Source organism: Phalacrocorax carbo, chromosome 5 (genome assembly GCF_963921805.1).
Source record: "Phalacrocorax carbo chromosome 5, bPhaCar2.1, whole genome shotgun sequence".
Classification (NCBI taxonomy): domain Eukaryota; kingdom Metazoa; phylum Chordata; class Aves; order Suliformes; family Phalacrocoracidae; genus Phalacrocorax; species Phalacrocorax carbo.
The window spans coordinates 55605144-55622419 of NC_087517.1; the positions used below are offsets into that span (position 1 = coordinate 55605144).

Here is a 17276-nt window from a genome sequence, read left to right on the forward strand (position 1 = left end):
TTCAGCATGAATCTTGTGTGATACTTCTCTGTTTGCTTGGATCCTCCTCCTTCTCCCATCTGCCACCTTCTCACTCTAAGGAAGGGAAACTCCATTCTGTCAAAGCAAAGTGCCAATGAAAAATGGGAAAGACTTTTAAGAGCAGCTTTTGGATGAGACCATTCACTGGAATCAAAACAAATACAATCACAGATCACTATAGTTTTGCCCTGAATACTGAGCAAAGAAGGTTAAAGCTAACACATAGTAAAATGCAGTCCCTCCAGTGAAGGATGTGCAGTTTAGAAAGGCAGAAGAAAAAGAGGGAAGCAGAAAGGCAGAATCACTTACTAATGCTCATGATCAGTGCTCCATGGCAACATGTTCCTTGCAAGGAAAATAACATAAATACCTATTAAGCAAAGGGATTCCCTAGCAAGCAAAATAAATACCAGAAATGGAACAGAAGTGGGGTTTTTAATTTTGTTTGTCTTTTCTTCTCGGTAATTAGGGTAGCTACCATTAAAGCATCATAATTGAAATGGATGCTCTATAACTCTTTGAAGTATCCTGATTCAGAGGCTGCATATTTCTGTATGTTTACAGTTATTAGCTTTCTTATGCTTTGTGAAACTGTTGCTTTCTAACTTTGAGGATTGCTTCCCTCTGCAAAGACCTTATGGTTGTTTCTGCCTGATGCTGAATTGCAAATTCAGTGTGAGCAGTTAAAGCTCAAGAACGATGAACTTGTACTATTACAGGGACTTTGTGTGTTTATAAGCCCCCAGGGCTGGAGTTCAAACATGGTAATTGTCTTGACTAGAAGCGAATGTGCTGAGTTTCATCGTAATCCTTAGGAAGCATACGTCCACAGCTGGTGACCTCTGCCCTTAAGAGTTAAGGATTAGAGAATTTCAGGACTGTTTTTGATAGTTCAGCTTGAGATACCAAAGTACAGCAGTGTAGTCACCTACAAAATAATTACAGTAAATGTGCTTATACTTTCTTTATGCCTGGAATTCAGTTGGAAGATACTCATTTGGATATCTGGGGCAAGTACAGCAGAAATCAACAGGACTTTGTCTGCTGGAGATGCTGAGCCTGCAGGCTCCACAGCTGAGAGTGCTGAATGAACTGTGCGGTGGGTCTGAGGGAGCCAAAACCATGAGGTCCTGCTTGAGTCACTGTGCCACACTCCCTGCTGCTGTGGGCACTCCCATCACTTCGTCACACATTTATTGGGGTCCATGTGGCCTTGAATTAGATGTTTTTTTCATTTCCTCTGTTAATAGGGTGTTCTAGATCCACACTCCTTGGCTGGCTGGAAGCTTGTTTTACTGTCCAGTGTAAAGTCTTCCCCCACACCTAAAACCTAAGCAAAAATTCTGAGTCAGAATTTTGTGACCTCCTTACAAAAGTGTAGGACAGATATGGGGGGGATTATATAGGCGAGAACTCTACAGATACAACTTGTCTGAAGTCAGGTTTCTCTGCTTTAGCCAGTGGGATGACATGTTTTCTCATGTACTGGCTCCACAGAAGAAAAACTAGGCACAAAGCAAGTATTTTATCCTGTGAAGAGCTGTTTTCCAGTCTGTTATATAGCACTGTAAAATAGTCTGAGCTGCACTAGTGTTGGGTAGAATAATCAAGCTTGTAGTCAAGTTTGAATCATGTTGTAAGCTGTTAAACACTTGTCCAAGACAGTAAAATGATGATGCTGCAATACTGCAAAGCTGTAGCTTGATGAATAAATGTCTTCTATAGTATATCACAGCTCCATTTGGTATTCTGTACAAGATGTGCAAAAATGAAAGGCATTTCTCGACGCAGAAGTTCAAAAAATAATTTTGTTCCCTTAATTTAAGCAATCAAGTGTTAAGCAGAAATTGCTTCCATCTAATTAAATTTTTCCCCTCAGCTTGAGGTAGATCTAATAGGTACCCTCTGTCTCTCAGTATAGAGAAACTATACTGAAGGAAGTTGCTGATTAAACAGTGCAAAAAATTGTGATGTATTAGTATAAAGTGCAAAAGTTAAGTTTGGATCGCATAGTGCAATGATCTGTCTGTCTTGGTTTTTTTTTTAATTTTTTTTTTTTAAGCAGTTCCATGGCCCAGAAGAGCTGGATGTCAGCTATTAGGCTGTCCCCAGCAAAAGCAATAGTTAAAAACCCCCTATGGAACTGTGCCAAATAAGTCTTTCTGGAAATGAACTTCACTCGCTTCTAATCTAGTCAGCTGCCATCAACATTTTATAACTATAACTTTCAGGCTTGATGTCTTTCAGAACTAGCGTATCTGTGTCTGGCAGCTTTAAAACATGGATGGTGCATCTTAGTTGTCTTAGTGCTCTGGAGTGTTTCTGATGTACATTTTCATGGTAAATGAGGTGCATGACACCTGTATGGAGTCTGATTTCAGGCAAAATTTTAAGAGTTATTTTAAATTTATTAATTTTTTTGTACACACAGGTCATTGGGGACCCAAATTCTTGAGTTTTTAAGGCAGACTGAATTCCAACACAGTGGACAATAATCAAGCTCCTTATGGTGTATCAGATTGATCACTGGCTTTGGGTATTCCTTTTCAAGTTTTTACTATTTCTGTATTTTGGTGATGCAGGATGGTTATATGGTAATATATATTTTTAATTTTTTGGGTTTTTTTCTAATTCAAATGTCAGAACCAGGCATACCCAGGCAGTTGCATTATTACCTTAACCCTTAGTGGAAGCAACTGGATCATTTTGTAGATGTATATGATGTATTGACCCAGATTTGTGGACCACCTAAATATGTATCTGTATGTGTACAAAGATGTGAAAACAGATGTACAGGAATAACTTTTTGATGTAATTTGTCTCCTTTTCATTCATGTTCCAGGTCTACAGTGCAATAACTTAGGTTTTTTCTTTGTATTACAATAATTTAAAATATTAATACTTAAATTAAAATCCCGTTCATTCCCTTTTTAATAGAAGGCCAAGCCGTGGCTGCTAGTCTAGCATATAGTAGAAAGTACTTTTAAGTATTTCTGGGTCTGGTTCTGAGATTTCACCAATTTGTAGCTGTTTTAAGGAGGGGGTAAAATAGTTTTTAGTTGTCTCACTTCCTGTTGCTCTTTATCAGAAGGGTCTGAGTGATCCTCAAAGTACGATAGATTCTTAAGGCCTTTCTTAATGTTGGGTTCCAAGGGAACTACTAAATAACTTCAGCCTCCCTGCACTCTTTAATCGCAGCACTACTTACCATGCTCACCAAAAAGTCTTGAGTGTAGCTGTATTTGATGATCTTTCAAGTTGTATCAGTTGTGATTCACTGTTGAAAATTTGAGGTGTGTTATTCTGTGTATTTTGGACAGTCAGAGCAATAGAAGTGACAGGGAAGTTCATACTAGTATCTGTACGAAACCATTCAGTGCCAAATGAGTTGCATTAAGATGGTTCCCTTCTGAACAGAAGGGGAGCAGATTTCTCTGTGGGGCACTATGGAGCAATCTGAGGTTCTGATTAAGGTGAGTGATTGCCTTTACAGAGGGCATAAGGTGGCCTATTTAATTGTTTCAGTAGAAGTACAGCTGAGCTTTTGACCTGGATGTTAAGCAATTAATTTCTCGAATATTTTTGTGAGGGTAATAGTAATCAGGCATTCATTTAAAACTTATCTGGTCTGATGCTCATGAATTTGGTGTCTTCTCGGTGTCATTATTTGTGTTTTCCCCAAACTGCTTTAGTTTTATATTAGCATTGCCTGGATATCTTCTTAAAGCTGAGCATATCTTGTTGTTCAGGATCACTTGTGGTTTCTCTTCCAGACTTAGACTGGCACTTTGCCTAGAATATATAGCTGTGTTATGATCTTGATGAAACAAAGTCATCTTAAGGATAGTCTCAGCTTTCCTGTCGTGTATTGGTGATGATGTTCTTCATGGTAAGCAAACTGGAACTACTGGCTGTCTAGTGCAAGTCAATGCCCAACAGAAAGAGGATGGAGTCTAATCATTCAGAGTAGTGGATGTTTCTTCAGAGTACTGCAAGCTGCATTGCACAAAAGGAGCAGTGGTCTGTAAATAAGTAAAAGACTACAGCCTCCAGCATGTGCAAATCCTCACTTTTTATCAGTGGGTTGGTTCAGAACAGCAGCAACAAAGGAGAATGGGGAAATAGGTTTGTAAAAAGAACAAAAGGTATTTCACTTTCCTGATAAACCAGCAAGGCATTTCTCCTCTGAGAATCATTCTATCAAATATGCTCTGCCTTCTGTCTTTATCACATGAGGTTGAAATAGGCGTAATAAAGATGACCAAGAAGAAGGAAATACACTGGCTTTGTGTCTGAAACATGTAAAGACTTTGTGTAAATGTGACAGTTGAAAACACAGCACTTTCTTCGGGGTAGAGAGGTGGAATACATAATTTTCAAGAGGCAGATACTTTGTGTATCTTCGCCAGATTCAAGACAAATAGCTGAAGTGACATAGTGAGGCTTCCAGCATGCGTGTTATGATCCTGAGAATGAGGAATATTTGCATGTGCGCTTAAGCAGTGTATGCAAATCTTGGTTATTCTTCATAAAGCTCTTAAAATTCATTCTTATATGGCTGCTTCTTCTGGGACAGTCATACCCAAATGTAACTAACAAAAAAGTGATGCAAACTTGACCAAATGTCTAGTACCTTAAAGGACTTGTCATCTTAAACCAAGGTTCTCCTTCAACTCTGAATACATAGTAAGTGGATCTCAGTGATGATCCTACTTATCTCTGACCTGTTTTAGAAGTATTTCTGCTGTTCAAATGCAATATTTAAGTGTGGTGATGGAACTAAGAAGATGAAATATGTTGCAGTGGTCAGAACATCCTCTCAGAAGCGACTATGAAAAACAGCTTCAGTGGCAAGATTTTATTTAAACATCTGTTGTGCTGTGGTCCAAATGCCAGTTCCTGCATTATCCTCGCATGTAGCAATGTCCAAAAAACCAGTGTAGTCCCATGTAATCTCAGTGATGAGCTGTGTTTATATTAATATAATTTCATATTTAGGGTTTATATTTATGCTTTCAGTTTAGACTGAGGCTGAGTGTAAACCTTGCACTGGGTTTTCTCCCTGGGCAGAGGGCATAGCCTCAGGGGTCAGTGCAGCCCTGAGGGTTACCATCATTGGCTGCAGGGCAGCAGGAAAATTTCCCCTCTGCAATCCATAGCCGTATCTGTGTCTGGGCTCTTTACAGATGTTGCAGGGATCCAGTTTGAAGGGGCACGTTGTCAATGGCCACTCCTCACCTATGTCTGAACATGCAAGCCTTTGCTAGGGTGTAATGCCTCATAAGATCATTAAATGTACCTGTGAGTGTGTAGATCAACTTAAACTGTGCCTGATGCTTTTCGGTTTGGCAGCATTTAATTTTGTATATTTTAGAAGCATGTTTATCCAAAGGCCTCCAGAGATGCCTTTCCTGGCTGGATGCAGATAATTGAAAGTTGGCTGTTTTCCTGCTCCTGGATGTCAGGTAGCCTTTCACTGAACCTGGCCCTTTCAGAGGTATCTGTTCCCTGTGGCACAGTGGTGGGAAGCTGTAGCTCAGAAGTTATTTGGAAATTTCACTTGTGCTGATGTCTCTTTATCATGCTAAGGATTTAAGAAACCTGGCTTGCAGCCCCAAGACGCAGGACTGACCTTGGGTTACCCAAAGTTTGACTACCAGGCTAATTAGTAATAGAGGAAATCTGACAAATATGTTACTAATGCACAGGGATTCACCTAATGAAGATAACACTTTCTTCTTCCCTGATAGCTTCCTTGCAACATTTAGCTACATCGCAACTACTGCTGTTCTGTGAATGAAGCAAGCGGATTCCACAGCAGTCTTTGCACAGACTCCCCAGTCTGTTTTTGGCTCACAAAACGAGAATTATATTTCAGTGGCTTTATAAACAGTGTAACAGCAAAAATACACATGGTACATAGGTAATACTGCTACTACACCAGATAAAATGTAATTTCTCATTCCTGCAGAAGGCTCCTTTTCAGTGAACTGAAAGTACCTTGTAAATGTCAGGGTTTGCCAGGAAGTGACCAAAAGCGGGAAGGTAAATTCTCTAGTAATACTGTTCCACTCCTTACTTGCCAAGTCTTTCTCAAGTCATGAGGAGGCAATGATGGCATATAATTTTGATACCCGATAAAATAGTCTCATTTGGTGAGGGTGATAAAAAAATTTTAAGAGCTGAAAATGCTACTTTAAATGATTGCTCTGCTTGTAGTTAACAGGAATTCATCCCAAAGAGCTAAATAAGCATATTATTTTGTCATGGATAGTCAGATTTTCCATGTAAATTTAAAAGCAGGGTAATTTTCCCATTCCTATTTTAGAATGTTCCTTATTCTGCCTGTGTAATTTTGTCCATTTCCTCATTAGTGCTCCTTTCAGAGCCCAAACATGTCAACAGTGACACCATTATCAGCCTGAAATAAATGAAAAAAACATTCTCATCTTCAGTTGTGGTTTGCCTATGACAGCTATTTTTAATTTTGCAGCTGCTGGAGACCAAGCAGATGAGATGGATTTGCAGCCGATGATTTGGCACCTATACTGTGCAGCTACTTTACAAGTGTTCTCATAGGTGTTAGGAAACATGGGGGTTTCTAAGGGGTCTCTTCACTGAAGTAGCGCTTCTGGAGAAAGAGAGAGAGCGAGCATGAAGCAAAACACCGATAGCAGAAGGAGATGTCCTGCTGGTTTAGCATTTGTTTGCAGGTGTTCAAAATGGAGTGCGAGATGCCAGCTAATTCACTGAATGTGAATATGAACTGACAGCTATGTGCACTCTTCTATATATTCTGAGTACTGTTAGTTCCAGGGGGTTTTCAAACTCAAGGATGTTTCTTTCCTGGGAGAGAAGGTTGGTGTGACTTTTTGGCCACAAGGAACAACTTCTATTCTGCCCAGCTTTGACCCCCGTTTCAAAACCAGCTTCACAATTCGCTTGTCGATCAAACCGCGGAATACCCAAATGTTGCAGTGACGTGTGCCAGGCTTTACGTGGGCATTCAGGCAGGTGAACTTAGGTGCACACCACATGCAAAAGTGACCAAGCATGGAAGGCACTGTAGGGTGTGGGTATAAAAATCTCTTATTGATTTAGGCACCCCCATGCTGCTTGACCTAACCTGAGTGCTTGTTCAGGTCTCAAAGTGCCTCTTCTGTCTTTGCCTCTTCTGTGACAGTATTTCTGTAATTTATAATTTGCTGTGATAGAAGTTAAGGTATGGCAGTTAATTTACTTAGTACCTCTGAGTGGTGTGGGCTTAACAGATTTTCTTAGATGCTGAAACACAAAGGACTTGATTCTTTAGCTCCCCACTGTCAGAAGACAGTGACATGCAGAACCCAGCCTAAGTGATGAACTGGTTGAAGTTTTAAATAGTAAACTGCATGGTTTGGGGCTGAAATATATTTTGAAAGATCTTACTGAGTTTCATTTTGTCTTTGACCTTTAGCCCAAGATGGATTACGTATTTCCTACTCTTTCCCAAAAAAATCAGCAGCAGTGGTGCCTGTGTGTTTACACTGCACTTTTAAATCGAGGTTAGTAGATCCAGGCACTTGGAACGCCGCACAGATTTTACCTTAATGATCCATAAATATCAGTTTAGCTAAGTCTTAGAAGACTTTAGAGCTTCATAAACCATGATTCTGGTTTTTGTTTTGGCAGCTGGTTTGCAAACTTATACTCAATTTTGACTTGCAAAGTGTGATATTAACTGTAGTGAAGAAGGTTGAGATAGTTCCACACTGCTGACTGTACTATTAATTAGATAGTTAAATACTGATGCAAATTATTTCTTAGTTTCATGTGCTGTGATTGTAGAAAAGTGGCGCAAGTAGTTTATTTTCACTTGTATTGAGCATCATTGCTTAAGTACTGTTGTTATTTATGTTGCTAATACTAACTTAGATTATTCAACAGGTCAGATAACTAACAGGATGTCACCTATAATATGATCTTGGAGTATTTGATCGTATTCCTCTGAGAATAATCTTATTTCTATAAATGGGATTTCTAATAGAGGAAGGTGCTACACAGCAGAAGCATTACTGGGGGGAGTGCAAAAAGAGAAGGAAGTAATGTATCTTTGAAGTGCAATGACTGCATTAGAAGTGTTCTAACTTAACTCTCTTCATCTGATAAGAAATATAAAGGTAGTTACTGCTATAGCATCTCAGACAAACTGAAGGTCTAAAACAACATCCTGTTGAGACAACTTGTTAGTTATGCTAACTGCTAGTTAGGGTAAAACTGTGAAACATGCTTATTATCATAAAAGTAATGAGGACTCCATCTCCTGATTCTGTAAATAACTTAATACCCATCCCTCTTGCATTCTGGCGACTAACAGATCTTTCAGAAAAGTACGTGTTCATTTAAGAACAACTGTCCACATATGCCAGGCATCTCTGTCATGTCACCTGTACCCTGTGGCTTGATGATACTGCAGTGGGTAATATACCTTTGAAAAATATATATCAATGGACCAACTCCACCTTGACCTACTAGCTAGAAATAAGAAAATAGTTGTGGGTTTTTGTTTTGGTTTGGTTTTTTAACCTATAGTCAAGCCCTAGCAAGCTGTTGAAAATGTGGAGCTCAGGATTATCAGAGACGCAGACCCAGGCTGCTTTGTAGTGTGTATTCTGTGACTCTACAGACAATTGGAAATTGCACCCTGGCTGGCAAGGCTGGTTCCCTCTTTCTTCTGTGAGCATGCTCCATGTATCCTTGATTAGAGACTCTGTGGTTCTCGTTGTAGTGATGGCTGCATGTATTTCAGCTCATCTGTATCAGCTGGGGAGGGTGTGGGTTTCTCATACAAGTTGTGACCCACAGTACCCCTGCCATCTCAGTAAATGACACCACATGAAACTCAGGCAGAGCTGACTGTTTTGTCCACTGAAGACATTCGATTTTCTCTCTGACAAGAAAGCCCAGATTTGTCAGATGTTTTCTTTAGGATATCAGGAAGTGAGAAACTTGGTTTCATAACTAAATAGCAATAAAGTTAGGTTAATGAGACCACAAATCATTTGAATGGCTCAGCTCTGTGTGCATCTGCTGCACACTAAGAAATTCCCAACAGAATTGGCAGTGGTTTAAGCAAAAAGCTGACATGAAATAAGTCAGTTGCCTTTGATCTTTGAGTTTGGTTTTTCGATCTGTTTGTTTAAGATTGGGAAGCTATTGAAATAATGAAATGAAGATGTGATAATAGCCCAGGGAAACATGCTTTTACTAATGCTATTCTGTCTACCTCAAATAAAATAGCAAAGACATAGCATATTCTTTATGTTCAGTATTAAGCATGAAGTGCTTGATAATACCTATATCAGTCTCCTGCTTAGGATCTTGTAATAAGTTCTTGCTCTGTCCAATTTATGCCTTCCTCTTTCTCAAGTTGTGCTGTGTAAAACTTGCCAGCTCGCTTCATGATGTGATAATTGTGAGATGACATGGATTGAGAATGGCAAATACAGTGGCTTGACCTTTTGAAAGAAGGTGTTTTCTTTTTAATTTAGAAGAACAATTTGACTTATCCTCTCTTGTTTCATGCCTTCTTAGACTTATCTTAGTTGAGAGGGCTTAATGAGAAAGACTTGACTGTTATTCCTGTTAGGGCTTTTTTGTCATTAGAGGAGAGGTCATTGGGACTAGAGTTTCATCACTTGAATGCCTTTGAAACCATATTTTGCAAGAAAAATAATGAAAACCAGATTGTAAATATGGGCAAATGGGAAGCCAAGCCAACCATTTGTATGTTTATCTTCACAACACAATATAAATAATTGAGTTTGGGCTTAAACTGCATTGCAGAAAACATTTCAGACATTTTAGGCAAAATTATTTTTGTCTTCCTTTTTATCTCCATGAGAAGACTGGCTACATTCCTGGCAGTGAATAAGTTAACCTGCTTGATGTTTTGTGTGTAGGCAGCATGCAGTTCTGTGAGATAACAGTAGGCAACGAAGCAGCAGAATTCAATTTGCAGCAGTGACCTAAGAGGGGCTATTTTTAGTAATAAAATAGGTCAGGGGATATGGTAGTGCAGACTGATAAATGAACAGTCTTCCCCTTCACTTGTAGGGCTTGTTTTTGTCCTCCAGTATGGAAGCTCTGTGATGGGGGAAATCTGTCACGTGATTAGTGTTAGAATTTTTTTTTTATTGCGAAGCAATCGTAGGAAAAGCATTAAGTTTTATTTTAGTGAAGAAAGAATATATGTAACTTCTTTGGGTTTCATAGAAGGCAAAACCAACTAGGGAGCAGGGTGTTTTGAAGGGGTTGCTCAAACCTGGTTTTAGCACTGCTGGAGATACTATGTTGCAGTGTTGTCCCTGTGGCAAGTAGTTCTTGCTCTTTTTCTTTCCACTCTAATAGTTGTTCTCATGTACTTTTTAAAGCTTGCTTCTGTTACCATTTTGCTTTCTCAGTGATTTATGCAGATGAGTGCTAGGGTCTTCCTCTCAGGGTGTCAAAGATGAAGCACAGCTTTATTCTGTTCCTTTGAGTCTATGAGCATTTGGATGAAGCTTGTGAAGGATCTATTCAGCCAGTTCTTGTGACATAGGGTGGTCCAAGTCCCTCCTTAGTACTATGTTACTTGGCCTTTGCACTTCTGCACTCCTTTGGTTTCTCTGAAATTATATTTCAGAGCAAACTTGGAAAGCACCTCTTGCCAGTTTGTGTGCTGATATAAACTATCCTGTTAATTAGCAGTGTAGCAAAATCCCTATAAACTTCAGTCACGGAACAGTGCATGTTGATGCCATATAAACAGCAGAAAAACAGTAGCTTTGATGCTAAAGCCTTTTTTTACCCTGGAAAAGAATGCTTAGCAGGAAGCAAGTGATCTCCACTCCTGACTAGCTGAATCGGTATTAGCGTATCACACCATGTAACAAAGTACACTTGCAGGATGCTCAGGCTGTTGCAGAAGCTCTCTCCAGAAGTTAATGAGCCCTAATGAGCCCTGGTGAGATGCACTGGGATGCCCAATTCTCCTGCTTTAGAACTAAGCATATATCTCCCCGGGGGCTGCTTAATGTCGTGTGAATATACATGCCCGTGCTGGTGCTCATTTGTCCATTCCTGCCCTATGCTGCACTGTGAAGCACAGATATGGTTGTATGACATGGGAGAGAGATGGCCTTAAACTTTCCCTTACTTTCATCTCCCATTCTAGCAAACAGTGTTTAATATTCTGACCTCTCTAGTTAGGACTATGAAGAAGTACCATCTAGCAGAGTTTTTATAGTGCTTAAAAATCCTCTGATAATATCACGTTGATATCGTATTTATAAGGAAAGTAAGCTAAACATTGATGACTCGCATAAAAATTGTAAGCTCAGGCTGTCCTTGGCCTTTTTTTTTTAAGATTGCAAGTTAGTTGTGTGTCATTCTCTAGCATAAAAAACAGCTACATAATTTGAATTTCTAATTTCTGTGTTTTTCTGCAGAGATTATCTGTTTCTGTATTGTAAATAAGCACCACATACCTCAGATAACCAATAGAGAGCTATGTCACTTGATATTTGAAATTCATATAAAAACAAAGACTTCCAGTGGGATCAATACAGTGGAGATATTCTCAGCAACACTGTAAGAAACATGAGGGGGCTTTTGATCATGTTCCATAATGAGTGTAATTTAATGTGCCTCTAAGGGACATCTTTTACACTATCCTGCATTTTCCTTTCTACAGAAATGGGCAGTGATTCTTGTTACCCTGGTTTTGCAAAATAAAGCTTGACAATATCATTGGATATAAACTCAGTATTTGGTCTTTCTGTCCACCCTACTCGTCATGGGAGCTGAGATTTCATGACAGTTCACAGTCCGTTCACTGCACACATGTGAGACGACTCAGGTGAGCGGAGCACACTGAGCCAGGAGCTCATTTATTAGGTGTGCAAGGGGAGAAATACACAAATACTATCACCTTCACTTCTTAAGAGTTTATAACACTACAGTGCACCCTCCCCATCTCTTCCCACCCGATAGATTACTGGCCTATCAGGTATCTGATGTGCTATGCTATGTTCCTTAAAGTAAATACCATGAAAAGGAAAGCTTGCACTTAAAAGGTAACTGGGCCCATCTTTTTGTTATTAGCATTTAATGGTGGTTTTAAATTTAGAGGAAGGCTTTTTGCTCTCCATTAGGAATGAATTAATTTTAATTATTTTTGAGAACTCTTGCTTTTCTTTATTTCCTTGTGTTTTCTCAGCATGACTGAATCAAAAACCAATTTGTGCCAAAATAATAAGCTGGGAAGATGGCTTTCTTTCTCTAGTGTGAAATCATGTTTAATGTAGGTATCACTAGTCTGATTGTGTGCCGTGTATTACACTGCCTTGCTCTGGAATTAATTTTCTACTTATTGTGGGGGTATGGAGGCTGGCGGGGAAAAATGAACTGCAGTGTCTGACGATGACAGTAGAAGGTCTGGTGGGAAGTCAGTGATTCTGTGACAATGCTCAATGTCTCTTCAGATTATGAGTAATTCCAGCTTCTTCTTGCTTTACAGACAGGTGTAAGTAAAGGCTTAAGTTTAACATTGTGTCCTTGGGCTTGTGGTTCCTGTGTACAGGAAACAAAACCAGCCATGTGGTGGTTTTTTTGTGCCTAAGATAAAAGGGACTGCGTTTGACAGGTGGATTTTAAAAAATTATTTTCTTTAATCTTGACATGCATGCCTGCAAACCAGGCTAACTTGATGGGGTAGGTTGCCCTCGGCTAGCTGCCAGACGCCTATCCAGCTGCTCTCTGTCTCCCCCTCCTCAACAGGATGGTGGGAGAAAATAAGATGAAAGAACTTGTGGGCTGAGATAAAGACAAGGAGATCACTTGCCAATTACTGTAATGGGCAAAACAGACTCAGTTTAGGGAAAATTAATATAATTTATTGCCAATTAAAATAGAGTTGGATGGTGAGAAACAAACCCTGTAAATCACCTTCCCCACCCCTTTTTACCCCAGGCTCAAATTTGCGCCTTCATTCCCAAGTCCTTTGCCCAGGGAGGCGCAGGGCGATGGTGTGGGGGGCTGCAGCCAGCCATAACGGTCCCTCTCCGCCCTCCCTCCTCCTCACACCCTCCCAGGTGGCGGGAGGGGGGATCCCTGCTCTGGCACCCCAAGCTCCCCCTAACCATCCTGCCCCTCCGGCCCCGCTGCCAGCAGGGCTGCCCCTCACACCGCCCCTCGCTCGCCTTGTGCCCTTCGTGGGGGGCGCTGTCCCGCGGCGCCGCCAGCGGCACTGACAGCCTGGGCCGTGCCCTGTGCTGGGGCCTGGAGGAACCGGCTGGGACTGGCTGCGCCCAGCACGGGGCAGCTGCCGGCCGCCTCTCCTCACAGCGGGCGCCCCGCAGCCCCGCCGCTGCCAGCACCACGGCACACCTGGCAGCTCTGTTAAGCTCTGAGGCACCAGTAACCAAAAGAGGTAAGACAGGTAGTGTCTGAAGCATCAGTGGAGTTATATGGATCTTTAGAATGGTAGTTAAAAAAAAAAACCAAAAAAACCCAAAAAAAAAAAACCCCAAAAAATCCCCAGTGCTGCTCCTCTCCCTGCCAACAAAACCCCAAAACAAAACCCCAAACCAACCAACCAACCAAACAAATAAAAAAACAGAACAAACAAACAAAAAATCCCAACCCAAACCAACAAAAAAACCCCAACCCTCAAGTCCAAAATGAAAAATCCAAACAAATCACTTGGACAAACACTAGGCTGAGATATGAGAGAGGTAGATCTTGTTCCTGGTGCTGTTGCTAGTGTTTCAGATGACGTGAGACAAGTGACCTCCATCATATGTTCCTCCCTCTTCCATTTGAAGAATATATATTCATCAATTCCAAACTTTTAATCTAATCTTCACAAAGTAAGGTTTTCATGGGAAGTTTCTGGACTGGCCTTGGCCTGGAAGTGTGCAAAAGGAGGTATGTGGTTTGGTCCGACTGTGTGCTGTTCAAAAGCAAAATCCTGGCTTTTTGTGTTCTAGATCTCTTTCCAGCCAAAAAGCTAAGAGTGAAAGAAGATGACTTGTGTCATCACTCTGACGATCCCAGGCCTCTTTCAGCTCAAAGACTTCCCGGAACAAGTAGCTCCAAAGCTTGCTTGAAAAATGTGATTGTAATCCAGAGGTTGAAAACATAAGATTTTCACACTAGGTATGTCCAAACCCAGTTTATACTTAAACAGTCTTTTTTTCCCCTCTTGCTTCATATGCATTCATACACGTTTGAGCAATGGGGAAACTGAGGCATGGAAAGAGGATGAGATCTGCCCGTGTTACCTACTAGTAGTTCAGCAGCAATGCCAGGAATAGAGACCATGTCTCTGAGTTTCAGGTCAAGTCACAGGTAAAACTTGTCTCTCTAACTCTCCCTTAATTGCTGCTTTTTCAGCTCTTTTGTGTAGTGATGCCTGTGTTCACTGAGATGCCCATGTCGCAGCCCTCTCCATCACAATACGGTCACAGTGGGGTGGATTGTCAGAAAAGGGTGGAAGCAATCTTCTTGAGCTGGCTGGAAAATACAAAATGTATCTGTTTTTCCTGTAGGCTCTGGTTGTTCTCAGGGCAAAGCAGTACCTGCAGATAAGTGCGTTTGGTGTTGCATGTCACTCCTAGGCATATTGCCTAACGGAGGCAGCTTGTCTAAGAAACAGACGAACAGCATTGTGTGGCTGCAAGCAGTAGCAGACTCTGTCCTCCCAGCAAAGGCACAGTGTCCTGAGGGGACCCTCATGACTGATGTTTTTTTGCTGTGCCTAAGCTAAGAAATTCTGTGGTGAGCTCCAAGGCAGATGTAGGTAGATTTGCTTATACTTAAGTCATTTTTGAGAACAGCTGCACCCAGGATAAGGGCAGATCATTGTCTCTGCTTGCTACCTGGGGAGCAGACTGCAGCTGTGCAACCATTGATAGAGTCAAAATATGCAGGGCAAATCCTATCGGGGCAGCAAGCTTATTGACTTGCCTAACATAGTGTTTTACAAAATGATCATTACTGGGGGTTCCCTTCTCTCCCCCTGCCGCCAGTTATATTTAATCACTTTTAATGCCTACTGTTCTGCTGTGGAGCCAGATGAATTGAGGATGTTAGGGCTTTTTTGAGCAAAAGCAGTACTTTTTGCTTTGTTGGGCTCTTCCTGCTCTTCTGCCTACTGCTCTGCTGATCTGCAGGGCCAAACAGAGCTGGCAGCAGCCAGGCACAGCGCTCTAAGCTGCCATTCACCGTCCTCCCAGGAGAAGTTTGAATTAGAAAAGGGAGATGCTATTTTTATGCCTCATCTTAATTGATGAGTATCAGGTTTGTCCAGCATACGTAAAGCTGCCTTGCTGCTATTTAATGTGTGTAGTTAACTTCTGGTTTTTGTTGTGGTTCTGTTGAGTTACCTGGTTTAGGGCACCTGGAAAAATTTTTCTTTCAAAATCTGTATGTGTGTCTTCAGGCCAAAATGCATGTCGGTAATATTACAGGCAAGATGTTTAAAGAAGCACCAGGATGCTGTGTTTGTATTTAGACCTGATTTTGCTCTCTTGGTGCCCAGATTCACATAGCTGAGTGTTCCTGCTACACATGAGTTTATGCTCAGGTACAGATATGTCCCCTTTCTAGTTAAGTTCTTGCATGCTCTCTGCCTCAAGAAGCCCACATATATTTATTTTGTTGTATTTGGACAGGGCCTAATGTGGTAGGGTCCTGGTTTATGTTTGGATTTATAGGTGCTGGCATGCAGTACTGGTAAATGTTGGGTAAGTGTGGACAAAAGACTTGATCGCAGCAGTGTATGCATGCAGGTGGAAACTAGCTTTTGAAAATTTGGCTCAGAAATGGTATACCAATTACAAATGAGAGTACATGTGCATTTTGTTGCATGCAAGGAAGGTTTTGGCTATTGTTGGAACTGTTTGGGAGGAGGAAAATTGGTTTTATTCCCAGGTTTGGAGGTGACTTGAAAGGATTTATGTCAAATTAAAGATCTTGCTGTGCAGAGATTTTGATTAATAAGTTCACTCAGGAATCATAGCTGCAGTAATTGTAATTGGAGGCAGGGTTTTGATCATGAGTCACCTTGTAGGGGCTCTCCTCGCTGCCCTCCTTGAGAAAGTGGAAATCTGGGAGAGGAACTTGTGTGACCTTTCATTACCAAGCTGGCACTAGAAACTGGCACTAGCTAGACCCTGCTGTTGGAAAAGGCCTGGAGAATCAGCACAGTCCTTCATGCTCAGTTGGTGCTAGTTTAGGTCACAGGTGTGTAGAAGCTATCCAAAGGGAAAAAAGCAAAACCGTAAACACTATTTCAGCGCAAGGGAGTGTGGTAAAAATGAGAAGGCCAGGGAGTGTCACGCAGCTTTGTTGTTCAGTGGCCCTCTAGATTTCAAAAGTTTTGAATGGAGGATATGCAACCATTGTTTGGAGGTTGCAGAGAATCCAATTTTACTAGGAGAACAGTCTTGGCTTTTCCTCCTTCTACCTGAATTTGATGATGGTTTTCTATGAAGAGCACATGTACTTCCACATTGAGCCATGGGGTTGCAAAGTTCAACAGAAGCAATAGCTGGATGTTCCTATTTTTTCTGTGAAAACTGGAGAAACGTGAGGGAACTATTGGGGGATAGTAGATGAGCTTTGGGGGAAAAGACACTTGGAAATGAAAGGCAAAGGAAGTTTGGCTTGGTTTTTCAGCCTTCAGTCAAGCTGCTGTTTCTTTTCTCAGCAGTGCTTTGCTTTGAGTTTTTCCAGAGTTACTGTTTCTTTTAATTTAGTCCATTGCTGCATACAATATTGACTGGTAAGTGAAAATTTTCAAAATGTCTTTGACAAAATTTTAAGAAGTTATCCTTGAGTCTGTAAGCTAAGGGCCCCGTGGGTCCCTGATGGAAAGAAAGTGTGAGATCTTCAGGCAGTGATAACCTTCTGAATATCTGATATCTGTTTGTACCAAGTTTAACCCACAAAGAGAAGAGCTAGGACCCTTTCTAGAAAGTTAGTTATCCATGCACTAATAATTTGCTGAATACTCACAGGATTATTTGCCACATAAAGTAAATCTTTTAATATTAATTTCAGTCAGGATTAGAAACCTGGAAAGAAAAATGTGTTACTAAACAGTATTTAATGACACTTTGTCCTCTTTTTAGCTGGGATAGAGTTAGTTTTCTTCCTAGTAGCTGGTATAGTGCCATGTCTTGGGTTTAGGATGAGAATAATGTTGATAACACACTGATTTAGTTGTTGCT

The 17276-nt window shown here is 40.9% G+C and overlaps 1 protein-coding gene across 6 annotated transcripts in view; it reads left to right on the plus strand.

Annotated features, from left to right (window-relative positions):
- Positions 1-17276, plus strand: part of SERGEF (secretion regulating guanine nucleotide exchange factor) — a 165574-nt gene that overhangs the window by 100507 nt on the left and 47791 nt on the right. Inside the window, exon 11 of one of the 6 annotated variants that reach the window (XM_064452598.1) lies at positions 2453-2499. The exons of the other annotated variants lie outside the window; for them this stretch is intronic. Within the exon in view, the coding sequence (XP_064308668.1) occupies positions 2453-2484 (32 nt within the window). The 3' untranslated portion in view covers positions 2485-2499. Of the gene's footprint in view, positions 1-2452; positions 2500-17276 lie in introns of those variants that run through there. 6 annotated transcript variants of the gene reach the window in all.